Source organism: Pipra filicauda, unplaced genomic scaffold, assembly GCF_003945595.2.
Source record: "Pipra filicauda isolate LSUMZ 115617 unplaced genomic scaffold, ASM394559v2 scaffold18_size4552066_pilon, whole genome shotgun sequence".
NCBI classification, from domain to species: Eukaryota; Metazoa; Chordata; class Aves; order Passeriformes; family Pipridae; genus Pipra; species Pipra filicauda.
The window spans coordinates 2,772,724-2,793,541 of NW_024104298.1; the positions used below are offsets into that span (position 1 = coordinate 2,772,724).

At 43.6% G+C, this 20,818-nt stretch overlaps 1 protein-coding gene across 6 annotated transcripts; it reads right to left on the reverse strand.

Annotated features, from left to right (window-relative positions):
• Positions 1–303: 303 nt before the first annotated feature.
• On the reverse strand, positions 304–20,195 carry LOC113998922 (norrin cystine knot growth factor NDP). Of its 6 annotated transcripts, none has more exons than XM_039380216.1 (4): positions 20,115–20,195; positions 9,678–9,734; positions 8,641–8,996; positions 304–2,042 (listed from the first exon to the last, which is right to left on the reverse strand). In XM_039380216.1, the coding sequence occupies exons 3-4, from the start codon at positions 8,857–8,859 to the stop codon at positions 1,815–1,817; spliced, it is 447 nt and encodes a 148-aa protein (XP_039236150.1). In that variant the 5' UTR covers positions 8,860–8,996; positions 9,678–9,734; positions 20,115–20,195; the 3' UTR covers positions 304–1,814. The 6 variants fall into 6 exon arrangements, with proteins under 6 accessions (XP_039236150.1, XP_027597825.1, XP_027597827.1 ...); XM_027742024.2 differs by having other exon boundaries at positions 9,670–9,734; positions 20,115–20,194; XM_027742026.2 differs by having other exon boundaries at positions 8,641–9,041; positions 9,670–9,734; positions 20,115–20,194.
• Between the last annotated feature and the right edge of the window lie 623 nt (positions 20,196–20,818).

Consider the following 20,818-nt stretch of genomic DNA (forward strand, 5'->3'; position numbering starts at 1 on the left):
GAAAAACTGGATGATGTTGAACAGATGGACTGAACCCTATTCTTGGATAGGACTCCCTGTCCTTACCGTGGGGCCCTGCCAGTCATTGCTGTGTATGGGAGCCAATCCAGCCTATCCCAGGGAATAACTGTAGGACTATGCATGCAGGGGCTACAGACCATGAATCCTTACACAGCAGAGGTGCTCTCAACACCTTCATGACTTTCTGTCAAAACAATGGCTCCGTTGGTTTTATGTGAACATCACAGACATGCTGCTGTCTGACTGGATGTGCTGCCATTTAAGAAGAGAAGAACTGAAGTATTAGACAAGAACAATTATGTTGTTTCCTTGCAGACACAAGAGACTGTGAATGAACCTTCCTTAACATCTCATGTTAATGGAGGAGGGACAGAGTTTCTCTGCAAATACCAAATACCATTCCCAAACTTCGGATCCCCTGTTATTTTGAGATCCTTATACCCTACCGAACGCTGCAATTCACCCGGCTCCTCGAGGCATTTCTTTCTGCAATGGTCCTGCAGGGGAAAGCAGCTCATGGCCTCGCTTCTTGCAGAGAACCACTGGCTACCCATGCTCTGCAACACCCCACAGCTCTGATGTCCTGGCTGTAGGACAGCTTCTCCTACAGATTGTAGGCTTGTGCTAACCCCACCTCAGCCTCTTACATCCTTGTGTGAGCACAAAGGACAAGTGGGCATAGGGACCAGCTGCCAAGCCAAATGGTGAGTCAGACAGGACACCAAGTAGCAGCAGATCATTGAGTAAATTGAAACACAGCCCTTGCCGTTGAATGGGTAACACTGGGACTCAGACTCTGCCTTAAACTTCCTACAGGGACATCAGTGTGATTTCCCTGTGTTTGGGATTGTCTGCCTTTAAAAGGCAAAATAGTATTTGCTCAATGGCCTAAGAGCTATAGATGAAAATAAGTCCTAGGTTTAGTCATCATTTTGGTGGCTCTGGTTCTGTACATAAATATGTCTAAGTTAAGTTAAGAAATGTTTCCATTTAGTATGTGCTATTTTAATATTTTATTAGTTTTTAGAGGTTGAATAATGGCCTTTGTGACAGATGTGATGTGTCACCTTTCTAGGCTTTTAGAGGGTAATAGTGAATCTCATGACCTTTCACTTCTCAAGAGTCACTCAAACACTGAACTCTGATGACACATGGTGCAAATAATCATTTCAGCTGGCTAGGGCTGGATATTCCCAGCATGGCATTTCAGATCCAGTTCACTTTTCAATGGTTTATTTATAATTTCTGCTAAACCACAGTTAAAGTCATCCAGCACTTGGCTGCTAGATCAGTAACACATGACCCTTGCCAACAGCACAGTTTGTTTTGAAGGCCAGTATAAGTAGGAAACTGAGAATAAATTGATAGGTTAAGAGGTTGTATGTGGGAACTGATGCCCATCCTCTGTCTGAACGTATCAGCTTCCAGAGCTCAGTGCTGTCATCCAGCTGACCTCCCTCTCTGTTCCCCTGCTGCCCATAGCCAGCAGTAAAAGCTCTGTAGTCAGATCTGAGCCTGAAAAAGAAGAATTCTCAAAAATATCCTTTCAGAAAAAAAGAAAGGCTTCTCAAAAACAAGTCCTTGCCCTTTCTCCTTTGTACACCGTGGTACCAGCATCCACCATCCAGCACCCCAGGGTATTTTACACTTCAGCTCTCAGATTCATTCCAGCCTGGTTAGTCCTGTCCTTGCTGCAATCGTGTGCTGGGAGCATCGGCTTGACTCTGGATTGTTTCTTGGGAGCCTTTCCCACCGGCAGCACGCCAGTCCCCTCCCTGCTGTGGCACCCGCCCCTAGGAGTTGCACTCCTCGCAGTGGCAGGAGAGGATGTAGCGGTAGGTGGCCGTGAGCCGCATGCCCCCCGAGCACCGCAGCCTCATGGCCTTCAGCTTGGAGGTCTGGGGGCGGCAGCAGTGGCAGGTGGAGCGGAAGGGCTGCTTCAGCACCGCACTAAAAGAGACCAGCGGCTCCGAGCGCGATGTCTGGCTGCAGCGCCCCTCGCAGCGAGCCAGCAGCACCATCTGCAAAGGAAAAGAGACACGGGTTAGGAAACGTGCCCCCTCTCGGCTGCTAGAGCGCAGGGAACACCAGCAGATGGCTACCTTCTTCCAGCCTGGCTGGTTTTTTGTCACAGCATCCCACCACCCCGGTGAGGGCACCCCAGCCCCACGCAGTGCTTTGGGTCTGAGCTGAGAGAGCAGAGGAGATAACACGGGCAGGAGGAAAAGCAAGGACTCCTCCTGGAGTCCCTGGCACTGACACCAATGAGGACAACGGGACCTGGAGTGACCTCAGGGCTCCAAATGATCACAGCCAGCCCTGCTTTCCAGACGCTGTGGCTGCAACTGTGACTTGCTGACCCCAGATTTGGGTCAGCCAAGCTCTTAAATCATCAGCCAGGTTGATACTTCGTTTTTCCAGCATTTTGAGTGTGTATACTAGTGGAAAATTTCTCAAATTCTTAGATATATAAACATAAAGTAGAAATATAAAGAAGATGCTTAGTTTATTGCTTTAAAGAAGTTTCTAGCTCCCTCCTTTTACAAAGATCACCTTGAATATGTATTTGCAATTGTATATGTGCATATATATTTATATAATTGCATCAGTTGTATCTGTATAAAATGCATTGCATGGCATAAGGAAGTGCAAATGTAAAAAAAAGATGAACTTGTTGCCAAACATGAGGGTTCCTTAGTGAGATTTTCCAAAAGCAGTGCAGGCCCCATGTTTCTTCTCCTTCTGAGTTCACCATCTGAGCTGTGACCATAACAAGGGAACTTGCACGACAGGAGGCACCAAGGAAGGAAAGTCCATGTGCAGTCACCTACTCCCCAACAACCCCTTGTTGAGCAGAGGAGATGGATAGAGCACTAAGCACTATATAAATCTTGGAGAGGATCCTCTGAAGCTCAGGAAGTTATGTGTTAGAAACAGCTGTTACCACCCTGATAATGGATAAGTGTTGTACAAGCTTGAACAAACCCTTACACTTTCATGGGGACAGAAATATTAAGTCCATATCAGCTAATTCTGCTTAACCAACATAAACATCAAAATCAGCTTATTATATCATCCAAAGTAGGCAGTGAAACAGTTGTCTTTCCTATAATTAAGGAAGAACATTACCTTTTAACCACGCTGCACATATCTCATGTTTTTTTCCAGAATATCTGAAATGATAACTACAGATGTGACAGCAAATATTTTACAGCCTTAAACCCTTTTGGGCCTCTTTCACTACACATGTTCAACTGACTGCAGATCTCCAAGTCATGCAAGCAGGTATGTCAAGTGTTAGATTTTCTCTTTAGTCAGAGTCATAAGGAAAGACAGGATAGAAAGAGAAAGAGAATTTTCCTGATACCAAGCAGGAAATGCCAGCTCTGTCTGTGTCCATGGGAAAGGCTCTGATCATCCACTGTACAGTGCTTAAAAATTACTCTTCCAAGGGAACTTGCATACTAAATGGTTTGCTTAGAAATGTATTCATATATTAACAACTACAGTTGTAGTCAACACAGAGAAATCACAAGGAATATGTCTTCATGAGCTGATGATCTGTGGTTGGTACCATCTTGTTTCTTGGTTAAATTAAGAGATGGGTTCTTGTTGCTCTGTGACAATTTTGCCATCCTTTATGATTTATAGCATAAATTTATGATCTCCTTCCTGTGATACTGTCCATATTCATAGACAAATTAACTGCAGCTGTTACTAGTAATATTGTGGGAAGGAAATTTCAGTGAAATGTTGAGTCACACCCAAGCTTTAGCTATGTCAAGCTCCTTAACACCAGTGTCTTTAGAGTATAGAGAACAGGGGAACAGACAGTCCTTAAAGTGCTAGCACCCCATTAATGTCAGATAAAAATCCATTTATTTCCCCTTGGTAAACAAAACTCACTTCCCAGGCAGACAGCTGCTGAGGGTATTTCATTAGATACCAGCTGCACGTTAGATACCTGCCTTGCAAAGGAAAGGCAGCAGATTAGGACATTTAAACCAGCTGGTTTCCTTTCTAGCATCATGACAGCTCTTGTTAGGTCTCCTGCTTTGACCAGTTCACCAGACCTCTGTCACAGGCTATTCCCAAGGATTTGGCTGAAGAGGAGGGTGAAGAGCAATCCAATGGCAACTGAGAAATGCTCGAAGGTTGCAAAGGCAACAGAGCAGGCAAATACGACAGTGTGGCCGAGGTCACTTCTAATGACCAATGCTTCTGGAGCTGGAACAGCCAGCCTCTTCTGGTACTGCTACCTTGAGGGCTTTTCATGGCACACATCTGCTCCTGTATCTGCAGGTATTTTCAGAAATGCCAGGGGGAAAAAAACAAATCCCCAAGAAACAGAATGAAGGGCTACAGAAATTTGTAGCAGTGTAATTATAGGGTAGAATTATCTGATGTGTCCATATCTGCGTCTCAATACATTTCTCATAAACAGCTGCTTTCCTAATGCAAACCCAGCCAATATTTATTCAATGTGCCACTGCATTTATAATTGCTTAGCAAGCCTTGCCTTTAAAAACTTGTCTTAGTCTGCAGAGGCTCTAATTTTAATCTCAAATTTTGCTGGCTGTTTAGTTTTTTGTAAGGTGATGGTCAGTATTCATATAATGTAACATTACAGAGTTGGGTTTATGCCCTGTTTCTGGATGACAGTGTAAACTCTTACAAATGGCACAGCACCCAGGGTATCAAGTGCAGGATTAAAAAAATCCAAAATTCCCATTTTTATAGCTTTCTAACCCTCTGGGCTAACCTGAAGTCCTCAGCAAAATTTAACCTTCTCCTCCTCATAAATCCAGAACAGCACCAGTGGATTCTGGCAGGTGTGCAAATGAGCTGGAAATAGCATGTACTTTAAAAGCTTTGCTTTGCCATTTAATCAATTGCACCAGCTGCTTATTGCATGGTGTACTACAGTGCAATAGAGATTATCACCTAAATAATTAGTAATGCTGTAGTGGCATAGCACAGTAATACAGAGGGTGTATATATAGTAAAAACATGTGGGTATTTGTATTTTATAACCTGATACATGTGCCTCTTGGCTCCCCTCATCCCCTGCACATGTGAGCTTTTGTGTGTCACCTTGTGATGCTGGATCCAGAAGAACAGAGTCCTACAACAAGGGGACCACACGGATCTATGAGCAGCCATGGAAGAATAGGTTTTCTTACTTAAAGTCAACAATCTCATAGGTACAAAAGAGGACAAACTGAGGTAATATTTGATTCTGATCATTTGAGCTGTATTCTGGAAATCCAGAAGCTGTGAACTGGTTTGTTATTAATGGTGTTTGTGGTCCTCTTTTCTTCAGTCTTCAGCAACAGCAGATGGGCTGAGGCTCATGAGAACAGATTTTCACGCTGTATCCATGGCCTGGCTGCAAGCAGGCATTACTGAAAATCTCCTGAGCTACCTCATGAGTCTTCAAACATCTGCTAAATCTCTCTTCATCTGGTCTGTGTCTCTCTGGGCTGGATTCTTTAGTGCAAGGCTGTCAGTGGTAGCACACTTCTGGCACATCTGGACAAAGCACTTGTGACAGCCAAAACTGTAATTTAGGAGGCTCTGGTTGCAGCAGAGAGCCAATCCAGCACATGGATGAAGACCAGTGGGTCTCTGTGACAGAGGTCAGGCAGAATCCAATACGGTCAGGAAAGACAATACCTCATGAACTGATACAAACATTTCCTTGAAGTCAAAGGAAAACGCTGTTTTTCAGGAACAAATGGCCTTCTTCCATCCCTCTTTTGTGTCTCTTTTATACTGTAATGGACCATGTTTCTGAAGGCTTTGGAAAACTGATTTCATCACCTGCCTGAGGCCACAAGCAAAAGGGATTTTAATGATTAAATTATATTGGCTGGATGTTTAACAAAACCGCTTCCCATGTGGATACTATTGGCAGCCTCCACAGAGAAGCACAGTGGACATAATCCTTTTTAATCAGGATGGACAGCAAATATAATATATCTTGCAATTTCTGAGGTAATTTTTGTCTTCTGTAATTCTATGCTGCACTGAGAGGAAAAACATAAGAAGTAAAAAAGGATGTCTCAGTGAAAATAGTATATCACCCCTAAAAAGGGCAAAGTCTCTGCTTGACATTGTCAGCCCAAGCTTCACAATGGAAACTTGGTGAAAACAAGAAGTACCACAATTCCCACAGCTACTCCCACAGAACCTTCCAGTTTTTTACTTGTTTATATTTTATCACTCTCTCTCTATATATATATGTGAACAGACATTGCATCTAGTTTTCATTAACAAGTCTAATATTCATCTGTGTTTATATGCTAGATCCAGAACAGAAGTCATATGTCTACCAGGATGATTCAGATCCCTGAGACCTTAAAAAAAAGAGCTTAATCTAATAGAGTCTTCTAGGAAATGTCAAAATTATTTCACTTTTTATGGAAACTGTTTTCATTTTCTACTTCATGAGAAAGTCCACACAACTTGCAGTATTGTTAAAAAAATGTTCTTGAAACCATTGTGGAATTTGGGAAGCCAAAAGATGTGATAATATTTTCAAACATAATTTCCATTAAAGGCTTGATTTAAAAAAATCACCAACTTTTTCAGCCAGAATTGCAAATGTTTATGTCAACAGCTCTTTTTCTCAAAGTTCAGTTTTGAAATAATATGGTTTTCATTACAATGCATTCTGTATTCTCATTTCCATCTAACCCTCTATCTGTCATCTGTGGCAGACAGAGTTTTAAGAAAAACCCAGAAGATGGTGGTGGCAATGCTGGAGCAGAGAAGGTGGGCACTCAGTGACCCAGTGGCACATCCCAGCCACCAGGCAGCACATTGACAGAGTCCTGAACAGATCAAAGCTCCTGAACTCACGGACTAGGGAGCAGACCCCACCTAATACAACTATCCTAAAAGCCTTCACCAGGACAACCAGATGAGGAGCAAAAGCCTTTGTTGGACTCTGGCAGAGAAGGGAGTGGAGGGTGAAGGCAGCTGGGTGGAGCATTGCCCTCCTGGACAAAACCACCAGGATAGCTGAGGGTCCTCAGGTCTAGCTGGTGATCTGAAGTGGTCAGAGAAGGGAGGACTTGGAGCACCCATATACCATTAAGTAAAACCCACCCACATACCTACACTTATCAGCTTTGCCTCTTGTTGGAGCCAACTGCACAAACAATACGCACAATATTGCACAAACAGACGCACCTCTGCAGTCCTGTGTGTTAAAGCTGGATGTTTCCCAGATGGTAAGAAGATCTAGTCTGAGCTAAAAGCAAATCGACCTCTCCTGAATCACAAGTAGTGCATGATTTTACAGTTTGGATTTGGAAGCAGCAGGGCAAAAATCTATGGGTTCCTACTGCTGTGAATCAGGCAAAGTGAGGCAGATGGCACTGCTGAGAGATCACTGCAAGGCAGCCCAGAGCAGGGCTTTTCCCTCTGCCCAGTTTTGAGGCCTCTCTGGTGAGCAGGCACAGGAAAAGCCTGGCTGAAAGAGCATGGCCAGGGCAGCAGCTGTCCTGGTGCACAGGGTGGGGCACAGAGCACCGAGCAGGTCGTATTTTCTGTTGACACTTCTCTCTGTGCTTCGTTTTAAGTTTTATGATCTGCTGCTGCCTATGCTGTTGCCTCACCCCAGCACCAACCATGGGAAGCAACGTGCCTTGTTCTGCACACAAAGCATCCGGGGGTGTCTGCAGCCAGCACTGCATCCATCTCAACTGCTTGCATCCTTTCTCCTTGTTAATGCTCCCAGGATCCCTGCTGCTGGAGTTTTCCATCAGGCAACATGGCAGGCACCCCTCTTGTCCTAAACCCTGTCGCATATCTGCCTCTCATCACTCTCTTGCCCAGCACAGGGCTGGCAGAAGCATTGGCTCTGGCAGTTATTCCCTGAATGTACAGACTGTATTAACCCAGATGGAACAAATTAGGACAGGACAAAAGGGACCAGCAAGGATTTTCCCATTGTTTCCCCCCATTCTTCTTCTCCATGCAATGAAATAAATGGCTGTAGGCTACATGCACAGGCTTGTAAACCGTTTTGACACAAAACTTTTCCGGCTTGAAATCCCAAATGAAAGGCAATTTTGTATTTCTGTCTGCTCCTAAGCCCTACAGTAAACACCCAAGTGTCATTCTGCACGAAAATAAAGGCCTTGAAGTTAAGTGGGAGGCAGGGAGGAAATAAGCAATGTTCTTCACAGTCTTTGTTAGCTACCATTTTGCAGCTTGGTTCTTTATCTCAGTGCTTCACCTCTGAAGTTACAAATTTACATGCTCCAGATTAAAGACTCATTTGAAGGAGGGGGTGATTGGGATGATCTAAACTTCCAAACTAGCCTGTCTCCTTGGCACCCTCAGCTGAGACCCCAAATGAATCCTTAGCGTTCATCCATAGACCCCGTTGAATCTTAGCATTTACTGCATGTGTGGCGTGTTCCTCCTTTTGAAAAGGTGAAAAGAGAGTCCCAGTTCTCATGTGCACACAAGATGTGTCCGCATCCCTAAGTCTCTGAAACCTAGATTTTGGTGGATAGGAATTTATGCAGAGAAAACGACCCAGAATGGTTCATTTTAACAACCCCTCTGATGCAGCTGCTGCAAGGAGGTGAGGGAAAGCCTTACCTTGGAGCTACACTTGTAGAGGGGGTGGGTGATGGAGTCGACGTAGTGGTGCCTCATACAGCGGCTGGGGTCGGAGTCGATCATGAAGGAACTGTCTGTTTTACTGTCCGTGTCTCCCATCATCGCCAGGAGCGAGAGCATGGAAATCGAAGCCGCGAGTACATGATTTCCCATTGTCGAGGAACTTCTCGCTGGTAACAGCAGAGGGAGGTAGAGCATTAAAAAAACTCCAAATCCTGGAAGCCAGTTCCTTTCCAGGATGGTGAAAAGTCTGGTTTAAGTGTCTTAGCTGTCATTCTTCTTCTCGCGTTGGAGTTTGCCGAGATTGTAATCCATCAAAGGATCTCTCTGCCCAGCTGGGATAAAAGCAGCATAAATCACAACCCTGACCAAAAAGACCGCTGGAGGAAAATAGACATAAATAATATTAAGGCACACAGGACCTTTGCTACCCAAAATATATGCTCTGAGTGATCATTGTTCCCATAGTAGGTAGAGAATATGGCATTAGGAAGGAGATGTCAAGGCCTTGTTAGTTTTAGCATTGGTCTATCCTTTCACTGGGGAAAACCTTTTGACTTTTAACATCACAAGTAATTCAATGCCAATCTTTTTCACTTGGTGATGTCCCTGGTGTGTTCCCCTCAAAACTGGTGAATAGTAACACATCGGAGATTTCTGCAGACTGAAAGGACTGTGTAACCACTAAAAGTGTCAAAGAGGGGCAAAGCTAGGCTGCCTCCTGCATTACAGATGGGAATTCATGGCCTAGGTAGCACATGAAAAGGCTGGAGGCAGGTTGAGCTGTGGGTCTAGGGGCTGACTGTCACTATCCTGCAGCTTCTGTGCTGCAGGGACAAGGGACACACCCAGGATGAAGGGATGCTGAAGGTCCAAGCCCAGGCATAACCAAAGTGTCCCCCAGGAAACTTGCTGAGCATGGACCTGCACTGCAGGAAGAACTAGGTTGCTGGCTGTCCTGCCCTCCCGAGTTCCAAACTCACGTGCACATGGGTGGACGTGCTTTACCTGCTTACTTGTCAGGCAGCACTTGTTCAGTGTCAATCTCTTCCACATCAATTAAAACGCAGCATCTGAAAAATACATGTATTATTTCATAATATCTAAGTATATCCCAGCCATCAATGGGGAAAAAATATATTTAGGTGAAGTCATGTGGCTATCTACTAGGTATCTGGATTTTTGGTGCATTTTGGAGACCAGGAGATTCCCCAGGAAATAAGTGCAGGACAGCCCCTGAAATGCTGCCCAGAGCTTTGTACCAGCAGGGGAAGGAGGGCATGTCCCTCAGCTCTTCTTCACAACCCCTTGATCCTTTTCCCAAAGCCCTTAGTCTCGACTGGGTGATTTAATTTCACTTTTACTACAAAGAGCTATAGCTTGATGTATGGCCAGTCTTCGCAAGCGAAGATTGAAAGAGTTGTGAATTACCCATCTAAATACAGCCCGGTGAAGGACAGTCAAAACATACTCACAAGCACAGCTTAAAAGTGCAAGGACTTTCTGAAGAAACTTAAGATAAAACAGTTCCCTGCTCCTGAAGAAATGCTCCCACAGAACCCCTTGAGTATTTAAAGATCTGATGTGTGCCTTTATTGCCTTACACAAGCCTCTTTCAAAACTGTTTGTTGGCAATCCTCTAAACCGACTGATAGTGATCTCCCAAACGTCCCGAATCGACGGGGCCTCCCCACCAGAGTGCTTGATGATTTGTATTGCTTTATAGCTTGCTCAAACACTTCTGTGAGAGGAGTGCATAGCAGTGACAAACGCTTCCAGAGTTCATCCAAGTTGGGATGGCGCTGACGTGACATACAAAGCCTCATGCTGGGAATAAATGTTACTAGGGATGCTCTGTGTATTGGACACTTTTGTTGTTGTTGTTTCAAATTGTTATCCATGTGCTTAAGTAGGAAAGGAAAAATTATGGGACTGTAGATTTAAATGACAGTATATTTTTTCCCCTGAGTCTGACATATGACCCAGTGTATTTTCCTCAGCAAATGTGACATTAAAAAAAAATGCTATGTCTTTCTGCTATAAAGAACTTAAACAAACAACACAAAACACTTAGGATCTCAGATACATTTATGCACAGTCCCATTCATGTCAATAAATATCCCTCCAAACATTTTTACAGGGTAAGGCAGAAATCTCTCGGTCATGGGAGCTGGGACAGAATCCCTCCCAGAAGTGAGCTGTTCTACTCTAGTTCATGCAGATGATGCCCAAGGATTATCTAACAGGAGGAGTGATGCAATTTTTTTTTCCTCTGTGTTTAACCTTTTACCTACATTCCTATTCTTTTTTATAAAGAGGCTGACCAAAACATGCTGCTTGGCAAGGTCTCTCTCCAACATAGTTAATCAGTATTACACACCCAGTAATTCCCTCTCTGTCCAAATAAATTTACTTGATATTAGATGCTCTCATCTCGTGTTATTACATCCAGGGATCCTCATTTCCCATTCTCTCTGTCCCACTGTTAATTTTGTGCTTCTATATCTTTCCATGTTTTTGATCAGTATGATTTAATACAGTGAGAGAAATCTGAAGTCCTGGCTCAGTTTTCAAAGGCTTATCACTCTAGTTTTCTTCAGGAAATAATTGGATGACACAGAGTTTGCCTCATGAAAACATTGTGAGAAAGCTGTAAAGACACAGGGAAAAGTGTGAGAAAAGGAAGATGGCTGTACCTTCTTCAGGATAAGCACAGAACAAAAAGTATTAACACTTTCACAGTCTTTTAAAATTGCCCTGATACTTCTCTAGCAAAGAAATGTAGCAGGCTTTGGCAACAATAGTTTGAAAGAGGAAAAAAAACTACTGTTATCACATATTTATTAAAAAAAAAAAAGAGAGAGAGAGAAAACAGATGTAAATGTGATCTACCTTCTGTGAAAAAGCTGTGTACAGTTGTGGATAGACACACTGGCAAAACGAGTGTGTAGGTGTATCTCCTGACATACCTATGGGAAATATGCACATACATTTCTCAAGTACATATGCCATGCATAATATATATGGAAGAAAAATTCCTAGAGGGATATTTAAAAATACAGAAGTTAGAGTGTAGATTTTTGATTCTGTAAAAAAAGTATAAACACTTTCACACGGGTGCATCACCATGATGAGATATGTTGGCGTGACATTTTCCATATCCAGCTGATATTGTGCAATGGCATTTCACCTGAACTTAGCTTCTTTTTTTTTTAAAGTTAAAGATTGTGTTCCTTTTGAAATGCTGAAATTACAAAATCCTAGACAGCACATGATATCGGGATTGACATATGAGGTTTCCAGCCTATTTTCTGTCTAAAACCAGAAGGAAGTACACCTGTAATCATTAATCATCATAATCGATGACATTTTGTTTCATTTGGAAAATATAATTTTTTATTAAGATCCACAATTTCACATAGAAAAAATTTTTTCTTCTGTTTCAGTTGTGTTTGCCTCAGTTTCTTTTCATGTAAAAACTGTGGTAGACAGCCCATCTGCCAAGCTAACGAAAAGGAAGGTAAAATGCTTCCTCTTTACAGCATTCTGTAAAGAAAAAGATTAAAAGGTGACTTCATGTTCTCAGGCTGAAAATTGTCTCCAAAAATATTTGGCCTAACAGTGGATGAAAATCACTACTTCACATTTTTTTCAGAATTCACCAATATGGGCAGTACATTTTGTTAGTAATAGGCTTATAGTTCCCTTTCTATATAACTAGTTTGCAGGAATTCACAGAGGCATAACATACTAAAAGCTGTTACAGCTGTTACCCAAAACTGCTACAGCTGTTACCTAAAAACTTAAGGGAAAAATAGAAAGCATCCCAAAGAAAGACCTTATTAACATACAATTCAAGCCTGTATTGCACATGGACATAGGGGCAGAGTTAGGGTTATTTTTCCAACTCTCTGTTCTTGTTAACTGCTTTCTGAATGCTGAAATAAAGATTTTTTACCATAGTCTTAATATCATTTAGAGAGTGGTGAAGGTTAAGGTTTTGTTTTGCTTTAAGGACAGAAGAAAATTCCATCATCTGGAATTATTTAGCCAGTCACTTTGTGAGAACGTAAACAGAAATTCCCTTTTTGCTATGTATCTTGGAAAAAATAAAGGGCTGAGCAATTCTCCAAAGGTCTACTGAATCTGTACCATTTTTACCCCGGAAGGTAGAAAGAGAGCAATGGAAAAGCTCTTTTACAGTGTACTTCTACTTGGCTGTTCCCTGCTCCTGAGCCCCCTGATTTAGGCATAAATGTACGTTCAGCTTGGCCTTCATTTGCTGTGCATTTTCTATGTTCAAGACTTCTGCTTGACCATGGGGGTACAGTTCAAGTCACTCAATGCTTTTTATGCTTTGGAGGCTGCCAAAATCCCGTTGAAGCAGCGGTGTGTATATATAACTTAAGCCTGGCCTTGCATGCTGTGCATATTTAGTAAACACAATTACTTGGGTCCTACCATGTGGTTCCCTCATTCTGAATTTGTTATGTAAACAGAAGAGTTACAAGACTACTCAGTTTCTCCAAACTCCAGCCCTGAAAAAGTGTCACTAACCATATATGTGTATATGTGTGTGTGTGTGTGTGTGTGCATGTGCAATTCACTGCTGCTGTTCTGACAAAAATAAGCCACAAAGTCCTTCATGAGACCAGAAGAGATTTCTCAAGAGCTTTATCTAATCTGGAAAAGTTTAGACCAGAAAGATGAGGATTTGGGGGCTTCATGGTTGAAGGTCTGGACTGGAGAGGGAACAATTGTGTTGGGCAAACTGCAGTCAGGCTATACCAGGTTTGTTCTTCAGGGTTAAATTCTCCACTGCCATGACAAGGGTGGCTTGGTCTACTCCCAGAGATCCTTCAGCATCCACAGCACTCGGCTTCCAGCCCACACAACCACCGGCACAATGCCTGGGAACTGCCTGGGAAGCACTGTGTGCTGTGAAACTAAATGGTACAAGTGACAATCCGAGTCATTTAAGAGAACAGTTTATGCAGCACGAGAGACAACCCAAAATGAGATGCTGTGTCTGATCCCGCTTTCTGCTGAATCAACTCAGAGTCTTTTTCAGCTCCAAGGTATCTTTTAGCTCAGTAAATAAATGCAGTAATCTTTTTATCTAGTTATTTTACTGTGGTCATTTCTGTTACAGCAGGGAAGGAGCTGGCCTCCCATATAGGCTATCAAAATCCTCTCTCCCCTCTGCAAGCTGTCTGCCAAAACACCTGGCAAAGTCACTGAGTGGCCATGTGGCAGCTGGGCAGCAGAAGGTGAACACAGGGAACTCCAGTTGTTTGGGAAATGCCTCCACATGCAGCATTTGAACAGGTTTCTTCCAATGCTGAGGCAGGGCAAATACCAAACAAAATATTTTGAGTGAGATCCTTACAGGTCTAAATAAGTGAATGTTCACCCAAGGTCTTGCTAAGCCGAAGAGGGTTTGCTCAACTGACATCCAGCTGTGCTGAAGCTTGTCCCCTTTGACGCCAAGGGGAATATCTTCACCCATTGTACAGGAGCTCCATCCATCCCTCACACGGCAGGTTGCAGGGCAGTGTGTGCCTTCAAGGGGAGAACACCAACCACATGAACTCCTGGACAGAGCTGGCAGCAGCTGGTGGGCAAGAGGAGAGGGGAAGGGAAAAGGGAGCAGGAAGGAAAACAGGCTCAAAAAAAAAGGACTTAAATGTCTTCTTCTGGATGTCCACAGAGGGAAAGCCCATCTTCTGGTTCTACTGAGGTTGTGCTGTCCTACCATCTGACTGCTGACAATACATGGTGCTAATAATGCCAAAGTCATGGATTTGATCCCCATAGAGGCCATTCACTTAAGAGTTGGACTCAATGATCTTTGTGAGTCCCTTCCAACTCAGAATACTCTGTGACTTTGTGACATTGTCCTGCAAAGCCCAAGAAGATAAAAGGGACAGTCAGAATGTCAAACACTGATCTGGTAGATGAGAGAAACTCCTGCAAATCATTTTCTGCTGTGAGGCTTCCTTAAGTACTTTAATATTTCAGGAGATGAGTACCTGTGACTGTAAGCAGATTGAAAAAAGAAAAATAGGAAGACCATGGCATTTGAAGCATAAGAAACAACATAGTTATTGCTGGGAGCATCAGAATGCATGGGATAGGCACTCATGGGACTGGTTCCTTGGGCTTTGACGGGGCAGCTCGTGTAAGGCCCCCATAAGTGTTCACATCGTGGGGACCTGGTGCATGAGATGGAACAAATTCATCTGAACAGCACTTGAGCTGGGCCGAGCTTCCCTCTCCTTTTGAAGTTTCCAAGAGTATTTCCAGCCCTTTGGGTAGGTGGGAGAGGGGGAGCTAACCGTGCCTTCCTGCTAGGCGGTTGAAATAACAAACCCTAGTGGGTACTGCAAGCTGGCACCTGGCCAGCAGACAGGCACAGGCCAACACAGAGAAAAGGATTTAATGCACTCACAAAGAATAACTACTGGGGGACAAAAGAGTGCTTGTATTTTTATTCTTTCCTTTTCCTGCTTCCAGGAAACTTTAAATAGATTGATTAGGGGCATGCATGGGATATCTCTCTAATGAGCCAGTAGAGCCATTTAATGGTGAGGTGATGCCAGCCTTGGGTTCTTTCTTTCTTCTTGTGTCTTGCTGAATATCAGAGTAGTCATGGTCTTGAGTCTGGGACAGGAGAGGAATACAGTTTTCCACTTGGTCATCCAGAGAGTTCTGGATGCCATCACTCCTTGGTGAAGCACCAGGCACAGTGCCGAGGTGTCCAAGTAAGGGTGCCCATCCCTCCCAGGAGGCAAACCAGCAAGGGCGGCTGCTGGCTGCAGTGCAAATGTTCCCAGCCAGGCATTAGCTATAGGATTTGCTTCAGTAATTACCTCTACTTTAGTCTTATGACCCAACATGAGGCAAAATGACTCTTGGCCAAATTACAAGTTGCTGAGAGAGGTCTAGGGCATTCAGGCATGTGTCCTCTACTTGTTGGAGTGTGTTGAAAGCAGGTGGGTGGGTTTTGTTCCCTGGTTTTTGCATATCTCACAGAGAACTCAAAGGCTGTAATTATCAGTAGATGCAGAGTTAGGAATGAGTTTCTTATTCTTTAATATTAAGCAAAGACATCCCTGCCACTGGGACCAGCAGAGTGCTAGGCATTCCGGAGACAGCACATGATGGAAGGAGATGTTCCCTCTTTTCTGATGTTTGGGGCAAAATCCTTTCTTCTTTTATACACGGGCAAAATTCAGACCACCATCCCTATACTTCTAATAATTAGGGAACCTAAATATTTGGCTCATGGTAACAATTTTATGTCTTCTAACAAGGGGAGCAGTGTTCCCCTAGGTCCCACTCCCTTTGAGCCGTGCTGCTATGACAGTAATGTGATTGTCACTGCCATGGTATGCTTAACCTTTGCCAAACCAGAGCTGAGGCATTAACTCAGATCCTCAACTCGCCTCTTAAAGGGCAACATAACCTGTGCTGCCTCCATGCTGCTGGGCTCACACAGTCTGCAGCTCAGTAATAATGAGCACGTAAATGTGACAAGTGTGAGCCGTAACAATGATTGATGCAAAAAGAAAACTAACAAAGGGAAGCTGAAAAATAGCGATGAGGAGGAATTCCTAGGACCAGTGTCTCCATGGCACCAGCAGCCCCCTGCCCTGACACCAGAAGAGAGGCTACGCTTGCCTGTGGTAGAAAAGATCTCCATGCCACACAACGGAATTCCAACAAACAGGACAAGGACTGATGGTGTCTGGAAGTGGTAGTGCCACTGCTACCCGGATAATAGTCTGAATTAGATGATGTGAAAAAAGAAGGAATATATAGACAGGCAGCTGCTCAAAGGCTTACTACAACCTTGCTTTTATTGTTCTGCTAAGTTAGAGGTGGGGCATCAGAGGGATTCCTTACATACCACTACTGAGAAATTTTAATATGTTCCACACTGACACAGATAAAAAGGAAATAACAGCTGATCATAGTCAGAGGAGCCTGCAGCATCTCTTCATATACATGTACAGAATACAGGCAAAGTGCTCTTGGCTCGGACACCCACACTAACATGACCCAGCTAAACCTTTCTCCTGACACTGAGCTGAGTTTCAGCAAAAGGACTGTCAAGTGGAAAGTCAGGCAGCAGAAAAAAAGAGGTGATCTGGGCATGGGTATTCACCCCATCCAGAGATACCAGGACATAGAGAAGGATAGGGGAGCTGAGAGGCAGAACACTTAACACTGATGAAAAGAAACACATGTTTACACAACCGACAATGATCCGGTGGAACAAGATATCACAGAGGGCAAAAGTTGAGCTGGGCTCAGCAAAAGGAGCTGTTATGCATGGGAGGGTTACAGTCACAGGGGTTTTACTTTTAAAGAGTTTTTGGAAGGGCTATAAACTCTTAGGATGCTGAAGGTTCAGTTGATGGGGTTAGGGGAAAACCCTTTGCCACAGCGAGTTACCCTGTAGCTGCCTGCCACAGGGTCTCTATGTCTTCCTTTGATGTGGCCACTTCCAGCCACGCTCAAGAGGTGGATTGCTCAAATAACATGGGTCTGTGGCACAGCCTCATGTAGCAAAACTTTTTTAAAACTCAAGACTCTCCTCATAATCAGGAGGACATTAGAGAGAGGGGAAATTTGTAATACTGATAATACAACTATCAAATATTTTTAATTGTAATTACAATAGTGATATTTGGGTGTGGGGAGAGATATTTTTTTTTCTATTTCCAGTTAAACAAGTAATCCACTAGATTTGTTGCAAAAACAAATGTCTCAGTAGCTTCATGCAAGCTTTGCACCATAGATAGTCAACTCCTTTCAAGGTCCAAGAACAACCTTGAGCACTTCCTAGTGCATCTGAGAGCAGACAAGCCAGGAAGGGAACAAAATCAGCCTCAGGGGAAGTGGGGAATGAAGCCAAGTCCAGGAGGACTGCCTGTCAAATGACTCAAGGCAGGCATCAATGTGAGCTCCCACCTGGGCAAAAGAGACTGCAATCCTGGCAACACAAGCAGGCAGGAACATACAGATGCTATCACAAGCCTCAATGGCAGGTGAGGGATTGTTCCAGTGGGACAGGTAGCTTTTGTGGAAATCAGCCATGCATAAGCAGCTACCTGGAGCACTGCTACTGCAAATTGTACACAAGACTACCCATAGCAAGTATCCTGCTCTGCAAGGGGAAGTCAGCAGCATACAGGCATCTGATCAAAACCAGGTGCTGCACAAACCCAGGAAACCTACGTGGGACACCTTCAGGTAGAGAAATGAGCTTGTAACTAACCAGCAGCAGCTCCTGATTATCATGGCTAGGCTTCGCGAACGAAGATCTGGGAATCTGGGGCTCCTGATTATACCCTGCCCCTAAATCAGATTGCATTTTACTTTGTAAACGCATCTTTGAAACATCTACTCCTCACAGATTTGCTTTTAACTGGAAAATCTTTAAAGCACTGTTTTATGGTACCAGTTTCGTAAGTAAGATTTCATTATTCCAGCAAGAGCATGTCCATGTATGTATAAGTCACATTGGGAACCCCCAATTCAAGCTGGTAAGTAATTACTCATCAAATAGTTCTATTTAGGTTCAGGGAATTATTCATGTGTATAACTACTCACAGATATGAGTAAGACCACACAGCCTATGCACAAATGAACATTGAGCATCACTAGTAACTTAAAAGAAAGGGAAAAAAAAAAAAAAAGAGGTCCTGAAATGTAGATATTCTTATATTCTTTTGAGGAGGGACAAATAACGGCACTGTGATTATTATATCCACGTTTATTGACCAAACTAGACAGCTGGGTTACTTCTATTAGAAAGTAACTTTGCAAAAAGGAACTGATTTGAAGTTAATTTGTCCCCATTGCTGGTTTCAAATAATCATTTGCTTTCAAGTGAATTGTCCCCACTACTGGTTTTAAATAGTTATTTGCCTGTCCTTTTTCAATATGCTGAGTTCCTACCTCTCAGCCACTGGGACAGTTGCAAAGCCTTAGAAACTGTACATAACATTTTTCATATAGGAAACATTTTTTTCATCTTTCAAGAGCTGCAGAAACCTTAAAAGGTTACTTGCCATGCCATCTGTCTCAAGCAGAAACAAATAAGACGTGTTATGGGGGAGTTATGAGACCCCTTTAAATGAACTTGAGGGGTAGGATAAGAAATCTGCCTGACAGTCCCCCCCCCAGTCCCCCTGACTGGTGTCAGTCCACACATACACCATCTTGTAAATTCAGATTTGCCACAGGAGAATTGCCCCCCCAGCACACATTTCAGCAGTTATCTAACCCGGGACTGAGATTGGTCTGTACATGATTTATCTTTGTTACTCTGTTATTTGCCACTGGACTCATTCATTTGAACCTTTATAGGATGAATTCACTCACCTGAATCCCAGCAGGGAGACGGGGCTCTCTTCCTCAGCCAGGATCCCCCGGGGCAGTGTCCGCTCCCGAGCCTCGCAGTGCCACTACACTGACACTTTGTCACTGGGCTCATAACAGTGAAACTCTTCTTTTGTCCCAAAGAAACAGAGAACAGCTATACTCGTGCCTCTGGCGGTGACACACAGGGAAATGATCTGCCGGGAACGGAGGAAAGCCTCCCTCTCTCCTTCGGCTGGCGGTCTGGGGTCCTGCAGCATCCTCCCTGTCAGCTCCCGGCTGCACAGCCACGCCGCATTACGTGTCACGCTGACGGGGTCGGCTACCTACTAAATATACCCCTCGGCATTACAGCAAAGGCAAACACCGTGGCTTCCCTCACAGGTTTCAGCCAATCAAGAGTGTATGTTAAATCTGTCCTAATGCACAACCAGCCCAGCCCATAGGGAAAGCCTCGCAGAAGTTTGGGTAAATAATAATGTGCAAATTAAGAGTGCTCCCGCGAAGCGTGACACACAAAGCTAGAAATAAATGTTGCCTGTTGTTTCAAATTATTCCAAGCACTCCAGCAGATGACTGGCAAGAGCACAGCATGCGTAAGGAGTGATAAAAGTAAACAGTCCGGCTTTAAACTAACTGGCTTGCCTGTGCTCATAGAGCCCTGTTGCAGTGTGACAAAGAGGGTGTTGGCGGTACCAGCGCTCTCTCCATGAATTCAGGGCAGAGTCCAGCCTGTCCATTCACTCCAAAGACATACAGCCAGGAGCAGCACAGAGCTGCAGGCAGGAGCCCGGCATGCTCACAAGAATTGATGTTTAACCAAGTTGCTCAGAAGCACCCTGGGCTACCTATTTGACTGCTTACAGGTATCCTTAGGACAAGAGATAAAGGTAGAAGGAAAAGGAGACACAGGTAGTAGAGCTGTGTCGATTCCATTTAGACACACTAGAGTTAAAAAAATGGTACAAGGACAACATGTATGTCAGAGAAAGACAGTAAGCACCCAGTTTAAGTCCATGTAATACTCAAAATCTGTAGGAATCTCTAATTTGTGTGCTTACCTTTGGTAAATGCACCACTCCTTCCTCCCCTTGAACTCTTCAGAGAGCTAAAAAGAGGTCCTGTTACTTCCAAATGCTTTTGTTCTTCTGTCCCTCTGTCACATGGCTTGCCTTTTATATTTGCAACACACAAAAGTTAGGGCTGTTGTTTAAGAGAGAGAGGGGGAGAGAGAGGGAGAGAGAGGGAATGTCAAATGGAAAAGTGCCATTGCAGTCATATATCAATCAGGGCAGCAGCAGCAGCAGCTCACTGGCAAATGGGAATTCCACAGAAATGTGAAGCTCTTGTTATCTGAGAAATCACAAAACACCACCAGCCAAGCTCCCCTCTGCAGGGACTTATTATTGGCAAGACAGGAAATAGAAGGAAATGTAGGTGCTTTTTTAATTGTTGTTATTGTTTTGGATCTGGAGATACTTACACTGTGGTATATGCAAGCCAGTGGAATATAAATCCTGAATCAAATTCCTTTCTGAACAAATGCACTGTGGGCAGGATAAAGCAAACCACTGAGAAGCAAGGTAACAGAGCTAATTGAAGAATCTGACAGTAATGATTTAAAGAATTTGATAACTGTTTGCACTGGGAAAATATCCATAGCAAATCTACCTTTTTCCTGGCTTACTCATTAATCTCCTTTTTTTTTCCTGACAAGTTTTTCTTAGATTTTTTTTTAACTGTGATTGATCTCAGATATTTTGAA

Bases quoted from the DNA above. Each gene is read 5' to 3' on its own strand.
- LOC113998922 (XM_039380216.1), bottom strand. From the start codon at position 8,859: ATGCTCTACCTCCCTCTGCTGTTACCAGCGAGAAGTTCCTCGACAATG. The intron at 2,043-8,640 runs GTAAGGCTTTCC...TTTCCTTTGCAG, and splicing joins TCTACAAGTGTAGCTCCAAG to ATGGTGCTGCTGGCTCGCTG.